This window comes from Oncorhynchus kisutch, linkage group LG6, assembly GCF_002021735.2.
Source record: "Oncorhynchus kisutch isolate 150728-3 linkage group LG6, Okis_V2, whole genome shotgun sequence".
Taxonomy (NCBI): domain Eukaryota; kingdom Metazoa; phylum Chordata; class Actinopteri; order Salmoniformes; family Salmonidae; genus Oncorhynchus; species Oncorhynchus kisutch.
The window spans coordinates 28,068,264-28,086,902 of NC_034179.2; the positions used below are offsets into that span (position 1 = coordinate 28,068,264).

General features: G+C 42.5%; 1 protein-coding gene across 1 annotated transcript in view; it reads left to right on the forward strand.

Moving 5' to 3' along the window:
• Positions 1-18,639, forward strand: part of LOC109892602 (teneurin-1) — a 223,541-nt gene that overhangs the window by 201,545 nt on the left and 3,357 nt on the right. Inside the window, exons 24-31 of the mRNA XM_020485263.2 lie at positions 7,375-7,741; positions 8,172-8,682; positions 9,509-9,681; positions 10,339-10,574; positions 13,381-13,674; positions 13,822-14,212; positions 17,054-18,274; positions 18,402-18,544. Of these exons, the coding sequence (XP_020340852.1) occupies positions 7,375-7,741; positions 8,172-8,682; positions 9,509-9,681; positions 10,339-10,574; positions 13,381-13,674; positions 13,822-14,212; positions 17,054-18,274; positions 18,402-18,544 (3,336 nt within the window). The remainder of the gene's footprint in view (positions 1-7,374; positions 7,742-8,171; positions 8,683-9,508; positions 9,682-10,338; positions 10,575-13,380; positions 13,675-13,821; positions 14,213-17,053; positions 18,275-18,401; positions 18,545-18,639) is intronic.

Below are 18,639 nucleotides of genomic sequence, written 5' to 3' on the forward strand. Positions count from 1 at the left end.
GGGAGGTGACCAAGAACCGATATGGTCATTCAGACAGAGTTCCAGAGTGCCTCTGTGGAGATGGGACAACCACCTTCCAGAAGGACAACCATCTCTGCAGCACTTCACCAATCAGGCCTTTATGGTAACGTGCCCAGACGGAAGCCACTCCTCAGTAAAAGGAACATCACAGTCTGCTTGGAGTTTTCCAAAAAAAACTAAACCTACTTGAAGGTAACAACGCTCACTGTTCCCCGTAGTGGTCAGTTTCCACGTCATCTCCCAATGTCCTCAGACATGGATGGACGTTGAATACTGACTTGTAACACAGGTGATCTGCCTGGAGTGGACAGCACTACCACATACAAATAAATTGTTTAAACCATGACAGAGATGTTTGTTTATTTACCACTGCATTTTAAACAAATAGGAGAATGGTTCAATTAGCATTATTTAGAGACTCCCCCCAAAGTCTAATTCAGGGAAGCTGAGCACCCCCCTGGCTCCCCTGTAATTCACACACTGATCTTTATTAAGTTCTCACCAAAAGTTGTACAAATGCTGAGGCTGTCTAACCTTCAGAGAGGGCTGCAGAGATATGCCCTACAGCAGGGGTCACCAAAGGGACTAGTGGTCGATCTCCAGGGCATTCCTAGTCGATCGGAAAACATTTCTATAAAAGAAACAATGATAAAGCCTTGCACTGTTTTCCCACAGTTCTGTTAACGACGGTGAGGGCAGGTGTTCAGCAGGCAGAAGCGAATGACACTGTCTACCAGTGCCGCTCCCGCTAGCTAGCAAGGAGGACTCCAGTAGGCGGGGACAAAATAGCTCAGATTATACGTTTATTTCCCTTTTGACCCACATTCAAAAGTGTCACAAACATGTAGTGCTCGAGGCGGGGGCATTCATAGAGGAACCAATGGGATGCTTGAGGGAATGCCCAGAATTGCAGGCTGAAAGTACACCTACTTGGTGACTCGGTTCGCCATCAGCTCGAAGACGGTGTCCCCTTTTAGGTCAATCTTAGCTGAGGGACGGTACGACGGTGGAGGACGAGACTGAACATCAGATGTAGGACAATCAGTCCAGTAAAATAAAGAAGGCATGTTATTTACAGTTGAAGTTGGAAGTTTACATACACCTTAGCCAAATACATTTAAACTCAGTTTTTAGCATTCCTGACATTTAATCCTATTAAAAATTCCTTCTTTCATCACATTCCCAGTGGCTCAGAAGTTTACATACACTCAATTAGTATTTGGTAGCATTGCCTTTAAATTGTAGCCTTCCACAAGCTTCTCACAATAAGTTGGGTGAATTTTGGCCCATTCCTCCTGACAGAGCTGGTGTAACTGAGTCAGGTTTATAGCCCTCCTTGCTCGCATATGCTTTTTCAGTTCTTCCCACAATTCTATGGGATTGAGGTCAGGGCTTTGTGATTGCCACTCCAATACCTTGACTTTGTTGTCCTTAAGCCATTTTTTCAACTCTTGGAAATATGCTTGGTGTCATTGTCCATTTGGAAGACCCATTTGCGACCAAGCTTTAACTTCCTGACTGATGTCTTGAGATGTTGCTTCAATATATCCACATAATTTTCCTGCCTCATGATGCCATCTATTTTGTGAAGTGCACCAGTCCCTCCTGCAGCAAAGCACCCCCACAACATGATGCTGCCACCCCCGTGCTTCACGGTTGGGATGGTGTTCTTCGGGTTGCAGGCCTCCCCCTTTTTCCTCCAAACATAACGATGGTCATTACGGCCAAACAGTTCTATTTTGTTTCATCAGACCAGAGGACATTTCTCCAAAAAGTATGATCTTTGTCCCATGTGCAGTTGTGATCCGTAGTCTGGCTTTTTTATGGCGGTTTTGGAGCAGAGGCTTCTTAATTGCTGAGTGGCCTTCAGGTTATGTCGATATAGGACTCATTTTACTGTGGATATAGACACTTTTGTACCTGTTTCCACCAGCATCTTCACAAGGTTCTTTGCTGTTGTTCTGGGATTGATTTGCACTTTTCGCACCTAAGTACGTTCATCTCTAGGAGACAGAACGGTATGACGGCTGCGTGGTCCAATGGTGTTTATACTTGCGTACTATTGTTTGTACAAATGAATGTGGTACCTTCAGGCATTTGGAAATTGCTCCCAAGGATGAACTAGACTTGTGGAGGTCTACCATTTTTTTATGAGGTCTTGGCTGATTTCTTTTGATTTTCCCATTATTTCAAGCAAAGAGGCACTGAGTTTGAAGGTAGTCCTTGAAGTACATCCACAGGTACACTTCCAATTGACTCAAATTATGTCAATTAGCATATCAGAAGCTTCTAAAGCCATGACATAATTTTCTAGAATTTTCCAAGCTGTTTAAAGGCACAGTCAATCTAGTGTATGTAAACTTCTGACCCATTGGAATTGTGATACAGTGAAATAAGTGAAATAATCTGTAAACAATTGTTGGAAAAATTGCTTGTGTCATGCACAAAGTACAGTCTTGGTCAAACGTTTGAGAATGACACAAATATAAATTTTCACAAAGTTTGCTGCTTCAGAGTCTTTAAATATTTTTGTCAGATGTTACTATAGAACACTGAAGTATAATTACAAGCGTTTCATACGTGTCAAAGGCTTTTATTGACAATTACATGAAGTTGATGCAAAGAGTCAATATTTTTTCAAGAGCTCTGCAATCCGCCCGGGCATGCTGTCAATTAACTTCTGGGCCACACCCTGACTGATGGCAGCCCATTCTTGCATAATCAATGCTTGGAGTTTGTCAGAATTTGTGGGTTTTTGTTTGTCCACCCGCCTCCTTGAGGATTGACCACAAGTTCTGAATGGGATTAAGGTCTGGGGAGTTTCCTGGCCATGGACCCAAAATATCAATGTTTTGTTCCCCGAGCCACTTAGTTATCACTTTTGCCTTATGGCAAGTTGCTCCATCATGCTGGAAAAGGCAATGTTCATCACCAAACTGTTCCTGGATGGTTGGAAGAAGTTGCTCTCGGAGGATGTGTTGGTACCATTCTTTATTCATGGCTGTGTTCTTAGGCAAAATTGTGAGTGAGCCCACTTCCCTTGGCTGAGAAGCAACCCCACACATGAATGGTCTCAGGATGCTTTACTGTTGGCATGACACAGGACTGATGGTATCGCTCACCATGTCTTCTCCAGGCAAGCTTTTTTTCCGGATGCCCCAAACAATCGGAAAGGGGATTCATCAGAGAAAAGAACTTTACCCCAGTCCTCAGCAGTCCAATCCCTGGACCTTTTGCAGAATATCAGTCTGTCCCTGATGTTTTTCCTGGGGAGAAGTGCCTTCTTTGCTGCCACTCTTGACACCAGGCCATCTTCCAAAAGTCTTCGCCTCACTGTGTGTGCAGATGCACTCACACCTGCCTGCTGCCATTCCTGAGCAAGCTCTGTACTGGTGGTGCCCCGATCCCGCAGCTGAATCAACTTTAGGAGACGGTCCTGGCGCTTGCTGGACTTTCTTGGGCGCCCTGAAGCCTTCTTCACAACGATTGAACTGCTCTCCTTGAAGTTCTTGATGATCCAATAAATGGTTGGTTCAATCTTACTTGCAGCAATATCCTTGTCTGTGAAGCCCTTTTTGTGCAAAGCAATGATGACGACACGTGTTTCCTTACAGGTAACAATGATTCCAAGCACCACCCTCATTTTGAAGCTTCCAGTCTGTTATTTGAACTCAAACAGCATGACAGAGTGATCTCCAGCCTTGTCCTCGTCAACACTCACACCTGTGTTAATGAGAGAATCACTGAAATGCAGTGGAAATGTTTTTGGGGGATTCAGTTCATTTGCATGGCAAATAGGGACTTTGCAATTAATTGCAATTCATCTGATCCCTCTTTATAACATTCTGTAGTATATGCAAATTGCCATCATACAAACTGAGGCAGCAGACTGTGAAAATTAATATTTGTGTCATTCTCAAAACTTTTGGCCACGACTGTAGATGTCCTAACCGACTTGCCAAAACTATAGTTTGCTAACAAGAAATTTGTAGAGTGGTTGAAAAACAAGTTTTAATAACTCCAACCTAAGTGTATGTAAACATCTGACTTCAACTGTAGATTTATGCTCACAATTAATACAAGTGGTGATCTATTACCAGTTTGATTATATACCTCATGTTTTGAAATATCATTTTAAAATGGTCTGAGAAGAACAACATTGGCAAGGCAATTCAAGCATAGCCAATATGCAGTGATAAATGTATTGGGCATATAGCCTACTACACACCTCATTGCTGCAAACTGTTTTGCATAGGCTTTTTAAGTAATGTTTTTTTTTTTTTTTTATCTCAGCCCTTCATTTTGACTCAGTGATCTTGGCTCACCACAGTTTTGGGACCACTGCATTAAAGTCACTCTCTACAGACTCTCTCTTGCTTTACCTCTCTCTTTATCCCTCTCTCTTTCTACCCCTCTCCCTTCCTCTCTGTCCTCCTTCTATCTCTTTCCCCCCTTTTCTCTATCTCGCTCTGCTCTTTCTCTCAACATCTCTCTCCCCTTCTCTCTTCTTCACAGCAACACAGCACATTGACCCGCATCTGAGTGGGTCTCACAGCTCTGAATAGGCAACAGGAAATGAACTGCTGTGCCCCCATAAGGGCTTATCACATAAGAAGCGTGCAATTCCCCTCTTATGCACAGATTTGCTTCTTTAGAAAGATTATCCATGCGCATCACTGGACTGGATCACGTGCTGATGAACCCATCAAAGTGCTCATGAAAAGATACATAACTATATAACATCATTATGGGTGTGGGTTTTCTCCAGAGCATTTGCATTTTCTGCGGCTGATGCTGTAGAGAGGCTACAGGGACTTTGCATACTGTATATAACGTGTCAATTAAACCTTCATATAGGAGGATACTGTATACCCTATTTTGCATCACAATAAGCCAGTCATTGACACTGCCTATTATTCCCATAGACATTTGTCAACTGCTCAGTCATATGAGAAGCAGCAGGATGAAGCATTAAATTAAATGTTTGCAATTCAGATAATATCTTGCATGAAAGATTTTCTTTTACTGTCCATATTTCAGGCTTTGTGTTCCTGGCTTTCATTTTGTTGGTTTTCTGAATGCCTTTTACGCTGATGTATTATGCAGTGAAATTATTCCAAGCAACTTCATCCTCAAGATGCTCATTTGTGAGCTGGCTGTCTCCCTCTCCTCCTCGCGTATCTTACATGCAAAGTCTGATGTTCCACTGTGATGGAATTAAATGTCCAAACTTTCAGGCCAAGGCCTCTAATCACAGTAATGTGTGTTGGCCATTTTGAAATTGTGGTTGATACTGTAGTTTACATATATGTTTGGCAGTGGTATTTCCCTTTCTCCAGAATTCTCCTTGCATGTTTTCGGGGTTATGCAAGGCTTAAGGCCTCTTAGCATGCACAGCCCCACAAACATATTCTTATTGCATTTGACAATCAATTTAAACTGTGTCCCCAGCTTGGACCAAAGCTGTGCAGGAGGAAAATTAAGGTTATTTCATTGTTGTATCACACTGGAAGAGAAACATTGTCTCATTCTCCAGAGCAATATGTTTCTCCCCCAAGCCATTCTGAAAACAATAGAAGGCTGGAGAGATCTAAGAAACAAAGAGAGTCCAATACTCCATCCAATCCACCACTCCAGGCTTTACGGTGCAATAAGGCATACCATTCTGGTTCCCATCCCCTAGCAAATGAGACCCCTTCAAGTGAATAATAAGGCACTTTATTATAAAGATTAGGAGAGAGTTGTATTGAGTCACTGCAAGCAGATTAGCATTGTGTGGGTATAAAGTGAATTTAAAGAATGGAATAGTTCAGTGATAGCGTATTATCATATATGTGACAGTTCTCACCATTCCAGATTTTCAGGCAAACAAAATGCAAGCATATCACTGTTTTTTTTAAATGGAGCTCATTGCTTTGATTTTGCTTATTAAAACGCAGGAGAAAAATATGTTCATGTATTGTCAATTTGTGTTATTTTTGTGGGAAGTTATTTTCAAACACTGAGCTGCCAGTCTTCTCTCACAAGACAGACGTGTTAGGATGTGCTTTAAAACAATGGCTGCAGTGGGAAAACGTACCTCCAATTTCAATGTGCGGACGCTATGCTGTTACCTGTGTAGAGAAGTGTCAAATTATTTCTGAACGGATTCCTTTCATTCACGGACAATTGACTTGCATACAGCCCCTTCATCAGGTCATCTCCGAGTGCTTGAAGGTGAGATGGCAACTAATTATATCCTCCACCAATCTGAATCATTCACCCCTATTGTGCAGGAACACTTACCACCCATTATTTGTGGTGTAAGAATGGTTTTTCATGATCCAATTAAACACAGGGGCGATTATATGGGAAGCTTTCTTTATTAGGACTTTGTCCAGCACCCTTAAGTATCCCACTCAGAATTAGTGAAGTGTACCATGGAGCTTTTTATTTTAAATGTATCCTTAGCTGAGTCTTATGGGAACACAGTGTGAGCACACATCCAAAAATGACCTTACAGTGACATTACTACTTGTACAGAACAAGCACAACGTACAGCTTTTTTTCTCAGTAGTCACATGCTATTATAAGGCTTTCACAAAATGTTCTCTATTATGAATTGCCCACTTGACATTTCTGAATATGTGACACAGACAGACAATGTCCAAGCAGTCTATATGTGCTATTCTTACTACTACATTTACATAACATTGCAATATAATGCATAATCAAAGACAGTGGGACAACTGGAAAGGAAATGTTTCAGGAGAAACTGTGTGGCATCCATCAATATGACAAGTACACTGAGCGTACAACACATTAGGAACACCGGCTCTTTCCATGACATACTGGCCAGGTAAATCCAGGTGAAAGCTATGATCACTTATTGTTGTCACCTGTTAAATCCACTTCAATCAGTGCAGATGAACAGGAGGAGACTGTTAAAGAAGGATTTGTAACCTTGAGACAATTAAGACATGGATTTTGTGTGTGCCATTCAGAGGGTGAATAGGCAAGACAAAATATTTAAGTGCCTTTGAATGGGGTATGGTAGTTGGTGCCAGGCGCACCGGTTTGATTGTGTCAAGAACTGAAACGCTGCTGGATTTTTCAAGCTCAACACTTTCCCATGTGTATCAAGAATGGTCCACCACCCAAAGGGCATCCAGCCAACTTAACACAACTGCGGGAAGCATTGGAGTCAACATGGGCCAGCATTTCTGTGGAACACTTTTAACACCTTGTAGTCCTTGCCCAGATGAATTGAGGCAGTTCTTAAGGCAAAAGGGGATGCAACTCAATCTGAAGATGTTCCTAACTTTTTGTACACTCAGTGTATATGCTTGTTAAACTGTGTTTTCCCTGCTTTAGGTTCGTCTAGAATGGCCCACCTACCTGGCTGTCAACCCGATGGACAACTCCCTGTACATCCTGGACAACAACATAGTGATCCAGGTGTCAGAGAGCAGCCAGGTAAGGATCGTGGCGGGCCGGCCCATCCACTGCCAGGTCCCTGGGATTGACCACTACCTGGTCAGTAAGGCAGCCGTCCACTCCACCCTGGAGGCAGCCAAGGCCATCACCGTGTCCCACCAGGGCACGCTCTACATCGCTGAGACGGACGAGAGGAAGATCAACCGCATCCAGCAGGTCACCACCAACGGGGAGATCTCTGTGGTGGCCGGGGCGCCCACTGAGTGTGACTGCAAGATCGACCCCAACTGTGACTGCTTTTCCGGTGGGTCCCCTACTGAGCACGCCATTATGCCTCAGACTCAATTCAGCAGTCTATCAAAGGCCTGCGGAGAGGCTCTCTGGATGGACATGCTCTGAAGCAATGATTTGGAACTATTATAACCCGCCCAATGTTTATAGTTGCATCAGTCTAGCTTGACAAAACAAACAAGCTTTAACGTGTGAAATAGCTCAGTGGAGTGGTGGGATGAACAGCGAGTTTATTTCCCTTTCACACAACACTCCTCACTTTATTGTCCTGGATGTATTATTCATAACAACTTTATTTGACATTGCAACTTGTCAAACACCACATTATTATTCAGTAAAGTATGAATACATAAATAGTTGTTTATGATTGACTCTCATTTGACTCAATGTATTCTACCTTAGCTAGTTAAGTGCTTAATTTCTTCAGTGTCCTGTTCCCACAGGAGATGGTGGATATGCCCGTGATGCCAAGCTGAAGGCTCCCTCCTCCCTGGCTGTTTCCCCTAACGGGACTCTGTACATCTCTGACCTGGGGAACATCCGTATCAGGGCCCTGTCCCCCAACAGGCCCCAGCTCAATCAGAACAGCATGTATGAGATCACCTCTGTGGTGGACCAGGAGCTCTATCTGTTCAGTGTCAACGGCACTCACCTCCACACCCGCAGCCTGGTCACCGGAGACTACGTCTATAACTTCACCTACTCAGGAGAGGGCGACGTGAGCGCCGTGGTCACCAGCGACGGCACCATGGTCCATGTGCGCCGTGATGCCAACGGTGTCCCCCTCTGGCTACTGGTTCCCGGGGGTCAGGTCTATTGGCTCACGATCAGCAACGGGGGCGTCCTCAAGAAAGTCTCCGCCCTGGCGCATGACCTGGCGCAGATCAGCTACCATGGCAACTCTGGTCTCCTGGCAACCATGAGCAATGAGAACGCCTGGACAACAGTATATGAGTGAGTTTTCCACCACGCTCCTTCCTCTCTATTCATGTCAATTTCATTCTGCTTGATAATCTCATCTATTAGCACCCTTCAGATCATAGCCATATTCTTTTTCCTGTCTGCCTGTGTGAAGCTGTAAGTGCTTCACCACCTACACTCCCGTTATACAGTAACATTTTGCTGCAGAATTTTGCTGCAGTTTTTTCAGAGTTGGGAATGTGTGAAATTTGAAAGGTGTGTGTGTATAAATTACATTGTCCGAAAAGATGAAATATACATGTATTTTCTAATAGATTATTTCCAAAATTATGTTTTTCTGTAATTGGGGCAAATCCATACGCTGGCCTGCACAAATTGTCTTCTTTTTGTTGGCAATTCAAAGCCTCAAAGGGAACTGGGAATAGTGTGATTATATAAAATGTTTGCATAGGCATTTTTAGGGATTTGTTCAGGGGCGCTTTGGGTTTAAAATCCGTTCGGATGTCAGGGGCAAAGAATCCTTTTCACTGCCTCTTAATTTTGTTTGATCGGCAGTAAAACCCTCTCCTTTATTGTGTCTCTGAAAAATCCTAAATCCACCGAAAACCCATTCTCAGACTGTCCTCAGTGTCCTGCGGTAAGACTGCCTTTGGAGGTCATACCTCATTGGCTCCTTTGTTCCAGCAGCATCATTATACTGCCTCCCAGTGGTGAAGCTGGGGGACTACACCTTTCAGAATAGGAATATTCTCGAATCCACTGAAATATTACCATTTTACTACACAAGGAAGTCACAATGATGTAAGATCCACATTTCAGACATTGGTAGGATGTTATTTGACTGAGTTTCCTTTACCAGGTATAATTATGATGGTCATCTCATCAATGTCACCTTTCCAACGGGAGAGGTCAGCAGTTTCCACGGCAATATGGAGAAATCAGTGCGGGTGGAAGCAGACACTTCAAATCGGGAGAAATTCATCACAGCCACAAACTTCTCTGCTGCCAGCACTATCTATACATTACGCCAAGGTAGTAGTAAGGTTTCGCGTCATTTTCTCATCTCGTTTTTTTTCTCATTATCATGCAGTAGCTTTTTATGTTGTCTGCTCACTACCAATGATGAAGCAAATATATTCCTCCCTGTATCTGTTATTTCGGTGTCCTCAACACATTGTTCACATGCATGTCTTTATGAGGTGAACAATTTTAATAACGGCCCAACAGCAATTTTATAGAGCCTTAAAATAACAATGAGATGGCAGGTCTGACAAAGTTGTAAAGAGTTGGTGAGGAAGTAAACAGGAAAGAAATGAGAAGAAGTCTCCTTTCACAAAGTCACACCTCTGTTCTCACATAGATGCCTACGGAGCCAGTGTCTCATTAGTTACTCAAGGGGATACCGATGAAATGTCACATGGCACATGCAATAATATACCATTCTGTTATCTCTACAATGAGAGCTGTGAAGAATATAATTCATGCATTTTATTGAAGAGATGACAATGGTATTACTGGATGCCCTGACTGCTATAACTGCCATGTACGGTATGTAGTCAGTTGAACCCGTCTTCTGTCACAATATGAGTTGTCCCTGTTGTAATACTGAATGAGTTTACTCTCTCTCGCACACTCACTAATTCTCTGTTACTCTCTCTCTCTCTCTCTTTGTCCCATGGCCTCACACAGAGCATGCTCAGAACACGTACCGTGTGAGTTCGGACGGCTCTCTGTGGGTGACGTTCGCCAGTGGCATGGAGGTGACCCTGAACACAGAACCCCACATCTCGGCGGGCGTGGTCAACCCCACGGTGGGCAAGTGTAACATCACCCTGCCGGGCGAGCATGCTCATAGCGTCATCGAGTGGAGGCAGAGAAGAGACCAGGCTAAAGGGAACTATACGGCCTATGAACGCAGGCTCAGGGTGAGGAAGATGCAGAACAGACAGCGTGAACACAATACCCCTCACCATATGTTTGTGTGTGTGTGGGAGGAATGTCTACATATGGTATAATATGGCAGCGTACTTACAACAGATCTAATGTCACCCTATGGGAGTTTGATGACTCTTCCATAACACTGTAGGTCATTTTAAATAGAAGATGTGTGACTGACCGGCTCAATTTGGTCTTATGTAGCAAAATTTGAAAGTGTTTTTTACATTGGAAAAAAGTAGTGAGCTAGAAAATGGTATATCATACACTACAGTTGAGGAACAATGGGGAAAGTAATTCTGCTTTGAAAGTTGATAAACTTGTAACCCCACTTTTGAGAAAAGGGCCCATTAATGTTTTGGTACACATACTGGAGAGCTCTTCTTTCTCTACACCCATTCACGATTGTTCACACCTTAAGCCTTCGCCCTACCCATCGCTTTAAGGATTCACATGTGAGGCCATGTGCTAAACATAGTGAGTATGGTAGTGTACTAAACAACCAAAGATTTCAAGACTAAAGGCTGGTTTATGCTATGTCTGTAGACAGTTGTCGAAGTGACATCATTCATTTTTAGTCAAGTCAGTTAAGAACAAAATGTTATTTACAATGATGGCATACCATGGCCAAACCCAGACGATGCCGGGCCAATTGTGCGCCACCCTATGGGACTCCCAATAACGGTTGGATGTGATTCAGCCTGGATTCAAACCAGGGACTGTAGTGACGCTTCTTGCACTGAGATGCAGTGCCTTAGACCGCTACGCAACTCGGGTGCCCAACATTCTATTGTGGTCCGATATCAAACTTGTCATTATGAAAAAGTATAAACACAAAAACGTAAAATAAAATGTAACACAAAAATGTAAAATAGCATAACTGGTATTTTAACACCAATAAACCCATCCTTTTAAAAATGAATTTAGTATATGTCAATCTAGCAAACCAGGCACCTAAAAGCAACTTTCTAAACAATGTTTCTATCTTGTTCAAAAAATAATAATGTCCATATCATAGAGCTGACAATGTCTTAACTTTAGCTCATTTGTATTCATTATTACAGGAAAATAAACTCACAACAAGGTCATTATTTACAAGTTAATTGCGAGCTTATTACAGAAAATACCTTATGGTTTTGAGTGTGAAATAAAAGCGGGGCATTCTACTGGAGAATTTCAGAACTTGGACACTGTCTCATTGGCCTAACGTTGTATAATAATTTGACTTTGGTGCAGGTCATGTTGTTCTTCACATTACCGTCTCTGGTAAACGCACACTGTATCAAATAAAATCATGTTTATTTGTAACATTCACAGGATACAGAAGGTGTAAATGGTACAGTGAAACGGTTACTTGCATAGTGGAGTCTTTTTTGTTTATAAATGTAGCTATCTTAACAATGAACCATAATCCCAACTCATAATGTTACTACCCTACATGAATCTGCTGGTAGCTAAAACTAACCAACTAGGTTCAATATTAGCTAGCTAACATTAGGCTATAACTAGCAATGCAAATGGCTCTGAGATACAAATAATGTTACTACACAGATCATACACGTTACGTGTATGATCTGTGTAGTAACATTATTTGTATAATAGTGAAGTGAACCAGCCAGTGAACCAGCCAGCTAACGTTAGCTAGCTAGCTAAAAGTACAGTTTAACTTGCAATGAAAATGACTTTCTGACACGTATAATATCTGAAAATGTAGCTAGCTAGACTCTCTTACTCTATACATGGATGAATGTTTCTCCCTCTATGTCATGGATGCCACAGTTGCCCTTCGTTTTAAAATGTAACCCGGAGACAGGTGTTTAATACAACAGTCTGCTTCCACCGGACATTCCACTGATTTCAAAACTCGGTCCTCCAGAATGTGGAGAGCATTAGCAATACTTTTTCAGTTGTTTGTGAAATCTTTTTTTTTTTTTTAAGCTGCATTAGAAAGGATTACCTTCACATACTGAGCAGCTTATGTTATAGACAGAAGCGTGCTACATGGCAGACCAATCTAAACTTATCTCTTGGTATGTCCAAGCCAATCATGGCTAGCGGGAAGGTTCCTACCTTTTTCTGTGGCTAAACCAACTTGAAATTTAACTATTTTATTCCTATTTACAGATGGCATGCAAGTTTGTTAAGGCACATGAAAGTTCACATGTTCCAGAAGGCATTTCTGCCAAAATAAAACACATTTTGAGCAAAAAAGTTTACATTCAAATGCCTCTCCTGTGAAGACGCGCGCAACATACGCCTAGTTTACTGAAACGAGTCACATTTACACATGGCTTGCTCAAATATTATGGATCCCTAGAACTTCTTGGTGGAATATTTTTAGATTCAGACAGTGAAAATGGAAAATCAATTGTAACCCAGACTTCATTGAACATGAGAGAGGGAGAGACGATGATGACTCTGTCAGAGAGAGGAGGATAATGAGGGGGGAAAGGGTGCAGAATGTTTGACTTATTCCTCCTCCAAATTAGGATTAAATGAAATAAAAGCATTTAGGGCCCATTTCTAGTTGAGCTGAGGCAGAGAGGGAACATTCAGCTCCATTACTGCCTGTCTGAATTGCTATTAATGGTGAAACACTCATTTACCATCACACTGAAGTCTTTAAAAGCCTCCATTTGAAATCGGCACAGTGGATTTGTTTTTGAAACATTTGCATCATTGTTATCTAGATAAAACAGCAAACTTTTAGGAGAAATAGTCAATAGCTGTAGTATTAGTCAGAGGAATGGCTGTCCCACTCACTCAAGTGTCATTCTTGTCTCTCACCAACCCCAGGCTCACAACAGAAATGTGCTGTCCATAGACTTTAACCAAGCCACACGAGTGGGCAAGATCTATGACGACCACCGCAAGTTCACCCTGCAGATCCTCTATGACCAGATGGGTCGTCCCATCGTCTGGTCTCCCAGCAGCAAGTACAATGAGGTGAATGTGACCTATTCTCCAGCAGGCCTGGTGACCAGCATCCAGAGGGGTAACTGGTCAGAGAAACTGGAGTATGAGAACGGGAAGGTGGTTTCCAGAACATGGACCAGTGGGAAGATATGGAGCTACACTTTCCTGGAGAAGGTATTCAGTCATTTGCTAGACGTGATGGATCCAGAAAGAGTCCAATGCATAAAGATTTTAGTTTGTTCTGTATATATATATATATATGAATTAGGTGGCAGTCTGTAGCTCAGAGTATTAATCTACTTTTGTTTGTGTGTTCTGCAGTCGGTCATGCTGCTGTTGCACAGCCAGCGGCGGTACACCTTTGAGTATGACCACACAGACTACCTGTTATCTGTGACCATGCCCAGTATGGTGCGTCACAGTCTGCAGTCCATGCTGTCAGTGGGCTACTACAGGAACACCTACAGCCCTCCAGACAGCAGCGGAGCCTCTGTGATCCAGGACTACAGCCATGATGGCCGCCTGCTCCAGACTCTGTACCTGGGCACGGGCCGCCGTATCCTCTACCACTACACACGCCAGTCCCGCCTGGCAGAGATCCTGTACGACACCACCCTGGTCACCTACACCTACGAAGAGGCCTCTGGGGGGGTGAAGACCATCCACCTCATGAACCAGGGCTTCATGTGCACCATCCGCTACAGACAGACAGGTACCACAAAACAGACCAACCTTCTAGTTAACTTAATGGGGAATAGTGCTGAAGAACGTTACAAACGAAAACAAGCCAGTTAAACTTCAGTAATGACGTATGATCCTCACATAATGACAAGAAGATAAGATAGATTCAAAATGAATGGCATGCCATAAAGTAGCTTATTGATTTTTATAATGGAATGTATTATGACAGGTTAATGTAAGAAACGAAACCACAAATGGCTGTGCCTCTGCAGGAGTATAATACAATAAACTATATGAGATGAGGAGGCCTTTAGGCATAGCTGAGGATTATCCTTTATTGTGAGTTCTTATCACTATAAGCAATTCTGATAATGCTTTATGTCAGACAAGACTTAAAGTTTGACATATAAGTCTGCTTTGAGAGATTGAGCATACCATCATGAAGTACACTATTAGCACCTCTTGAAATATATCCTCAGGTGTATGGCCCCAATAATTCACCCATGAGAATTTATATATCCTATTCATCCTGCTAAGTTGAAATCTATTTTTGGAACCTATGGATGACTCCGAAACTTTGTTGGGATTTGAAATCCCTATAAAGCCAATATGGAATTGCACACTGATTATATAGGGCACCAAATCAGAAACCATTCTGGATAGTTGGAGATTGGGAGTGCTGCTGTGCACTGATGAGCAATTTCCTCAGCTTCACAGACTTGTATTCTGTCCTTTTGAGACATCCATGCCTCTCTGTTGGGGGTCACCATACTCTGCTGGTCTCTCCTGGTCTCCATGCACAGATACACCTCGATTTTCTCCTAACGAATTGACATGAACCTGTACTTAATAGTATCCCAGGTCCTCCACTAGCTGGGCCACAATAAGTCTGATTTGAAGCAAATAAGCAATCAGGGACAGCAGAGAGAGGGATGATGGTAGGCGAGAGCATGGATGAGAATACTTAAGAATGTATTATATAGCCTGGCCGGTGGATTTGGCAGGCTCAATGATAAGCCTGGATATATTACTAGAAAATGTAGCTGGGTCATTCCATGAAATGAGTGCCTTTTGCGTTCCTTTGATATTTGAATATTGAATTTTAAAAGCCTGTTCTATTAAATGAACTGCCATTTTTAATATAGACCACATGGAGAATTAAATATGAATAAAGGTTTGCAATAGGGCCAAAATTCAGCATTTCAACATCTTTCTCTGTCAACACTGTCACTTCTAGGAAGACATTAACCAACTTAATCCCAAAATGTCACCATTGTAAAGCCCTAGTTATTTTGTTGCTTTAAAGATTATTTATTTTATATGATTAGTGATTAATTTACATCTGTCCCTCATTTTAAGGTCAACCCTGTTACGTGAACTGAACTCTCATTTTAAAATGGTGAAACTATTCAATTTTTAATATTTTGTTTTTCAAAAGAAACATCTAAAAGTCCAATCATAGAGTTAAAGCAGATTAGCTGGTTCTACTCTTTTTGGCCATTTTCTTGTCTTGTGGTGTTAAAGTGAACGGGTCAAGCATTACACGACAGGCTACAGGATACTTCTGTAAAAGTACAACATAAAAGTAAATGCCATACATCAAATTCCTTATATTAAGTGAACCAGGCATCCCCAAAATGTATTTTTATTTTTTTACAGAAAGCCAAGGGCACACCAACACTCAAACATAATTTACAAACACAGTATTTATGTGTTTAGTGAGTCCACCAGATCCGAGGCAGTTGGGATTACAATGGGTTATATTGATAGAGGTGCGTGAATTCGACAATATTGCTGTCCTGCCTGAGCATTCAAAATGTAATGAGTACTTTTGGTTGTCAGGGAAAATGTGTGGGAGTAAAAAGTACATAATTTCTTTAGGAATTAAGTGACCTGAGTGGCGCAGCATCGCAGTGCTAGCTGTGCCACTAGAGATCCTAGTGGTCACACAGGCTCTGTTGCAGGTGACCGGGAGACCCATGGCTTCTGGGTTAAGCGGGCATTGTGTCAATGTCAACCTTTGCCTCTCCTGAGTCCGTATGGGAGTTGCAGCGATGGGACAAGACTGTAACTACCAATTGGGTAAAAAGTAATCTAATAAAAAAAAGCAATGAAGTCGAGTAAAAAATATAAGCAGCTACTACTAAAGTAGTACCTCAAAGTATTTTACTTAGTATTTTACACCACTGCCTATTACACACTTTATCACTTCAGTAGTGTAGATGTCAAATGAATGAACCTTTTCTCATACCTACAGTACACTAAGTATCATACAGTAGGCTAGGCCTGTCTTTTTAGTGAGATCTCAGCTGGTTTGAGCCCAACTGAAGGTATTGAATATGTTGTTAGAGGCCTTTACAGAGCTGAATGGGAGAGTGAATAAGCCCACATTAATTAACTGCCATTCAATTGCTTTGAATGTATCACACCCCTGCAATTTCAAGCATCACAGGTCAGCAGCCTCCAACTTCATTTGCAGGCACATGATATCATGCAACCATCTCAATGCAATTTTCATATCCTAAGGACAGAAGTGATTAAAATGTACAAGTCTTTAATTCTGCTTTAGTTCTTTAGTTTAGTTTAGGCAGACATACAAATACTTTGCCTCTGTTTTATAATGTGCAATCCATATGGGTGTGAACAAGACTGTTTCAGGTATTGGATTAGTCTTCTGGGTATCTCTGCTCTGCTATTGATGATACAATAAGTATGTCTTCAAACTTTGAAGAGCTGCTAGAGTCATGCAAATGTACTTCATTATAAAAGACTGTTTCATTTATGCCTGAGTTTTTTTTAAAGATGAAATTGTGATTTCATCTTATAAATGTTGAGAAATCTAACTTTAATTACCTCATCCTTCTCCCCACAGGTCCTCTGGTTGGGAGACAGATCTATAGGTTTAGTGTGGAGGGCCTGGTGAATGCCAGATTTGACTACAGCTATAATAACTTCCGGGTCACCAGCATGCAGGCCATGATCAATGAAACTCCTCTTCCCATTGACCTTTACCGTTATGTTGACGTGTCTGGAAGGATTGAACAGTTTGGAAAATTCAGTGTCATAAACTATGACCTCAATCAAGTGATCACTACACACATCATGAAGCACACTAAGATATTTAATGCGAACGGACAAGTAATTGAGGTCCAGTACGAGATCCTGAAGTCTATTGCCTACTGGATGACAGTGCAGTATGACAACATGGGCCGCATCACTATCTGTGACATCAGAATTGGTGTGGATAACAACATCACACGCTACTCATACGAGTATGATGCTGATAGTCAGCTCCAGGCTGTGTCGGTGAATGATAGGCCACAGTGGCGCTATAGTTACGACCTCAATGGCAACATTAATTTACTGAGTCATGGCAACAGTGCTAGACTCACGCCGCTGCGCTATGACTTACGAGACCGCATAACACGACTCGGAGAAATTCAGTACAAAATGGATGAAGATGGCTTTCTTCACCTGCGGGGCAATGTCATGTTTGATTACAACTCCAACGGGCTGCTTGCTAAAGCGTTTGACAAAGTGTCAGAGAGGAGTGTTCACTACCGCTACGATGGCCTGGGCAGGCGGGTGGCCAGCAGGACCAGTGACGGCCAGCAGCTGCAGTTCTTCTACGCTGACCTGACCAAACCCACCAGGGTGACCCACATGTACAACCACTCCAGCTCTGAGATCACTTCCCTGTACTATGACCTGCAGGGACACCTCATCGCCATGGAGCTGAGCAGCGGGGAGGAGTACTACGTAGCCTGTGATAACTCTGGCACGCCACTGGCCATCTTCAGTAGCCGAGGACACATCGTCAAGGAGATGCTTTACACCCCTTACGGAGACATCTACCAAGACTCAAACCCATCATTTCAGCTGATCATCGGGTTCCAAGGCGGTCTATATGACGCGCTGACAAAGCTGGTCCACCTGGGGAGGAGGGACTATGATGTGGTGGCTGGGAGGTGGACCACTCCCAACCATAACCTGTGGATGGAGCTCAGCATCAACCCGAAGCCTTTCAACCTCTACTCCTTCAAAAACAACTACCCGGTTGGAGAGTTACAGGATGTCACCAAGTTCACTACAGGTAAACTATGTCTACTTCCTGAAGACAAACATTTAAACTATAGAAAATAGGACTCTCAATTGTGTTGCATGACAAAATCTAAAATTCTATGCCCTGTCATTGACTCCTCAATACCTTCTGTCTCCAGACATTAGCAGTTGGTTGCAACTGTTTGGGTTCCAGCTCCACAATGTTGTCCCTGGTTACCCCAAACCGGAGGTGGAGAGCATGGAGCAAACCTATGAAATGATGAGGACTCAAACCAAAACACAAGACTGGGACCCTAGTAAGGTGAGCTAAACCTAGACTAGGCCTAGACATAGCCTAATCTCCAGTATGATCCTTAGATATTACATAACCTCCTCATAATCCTTATTATCATTAGA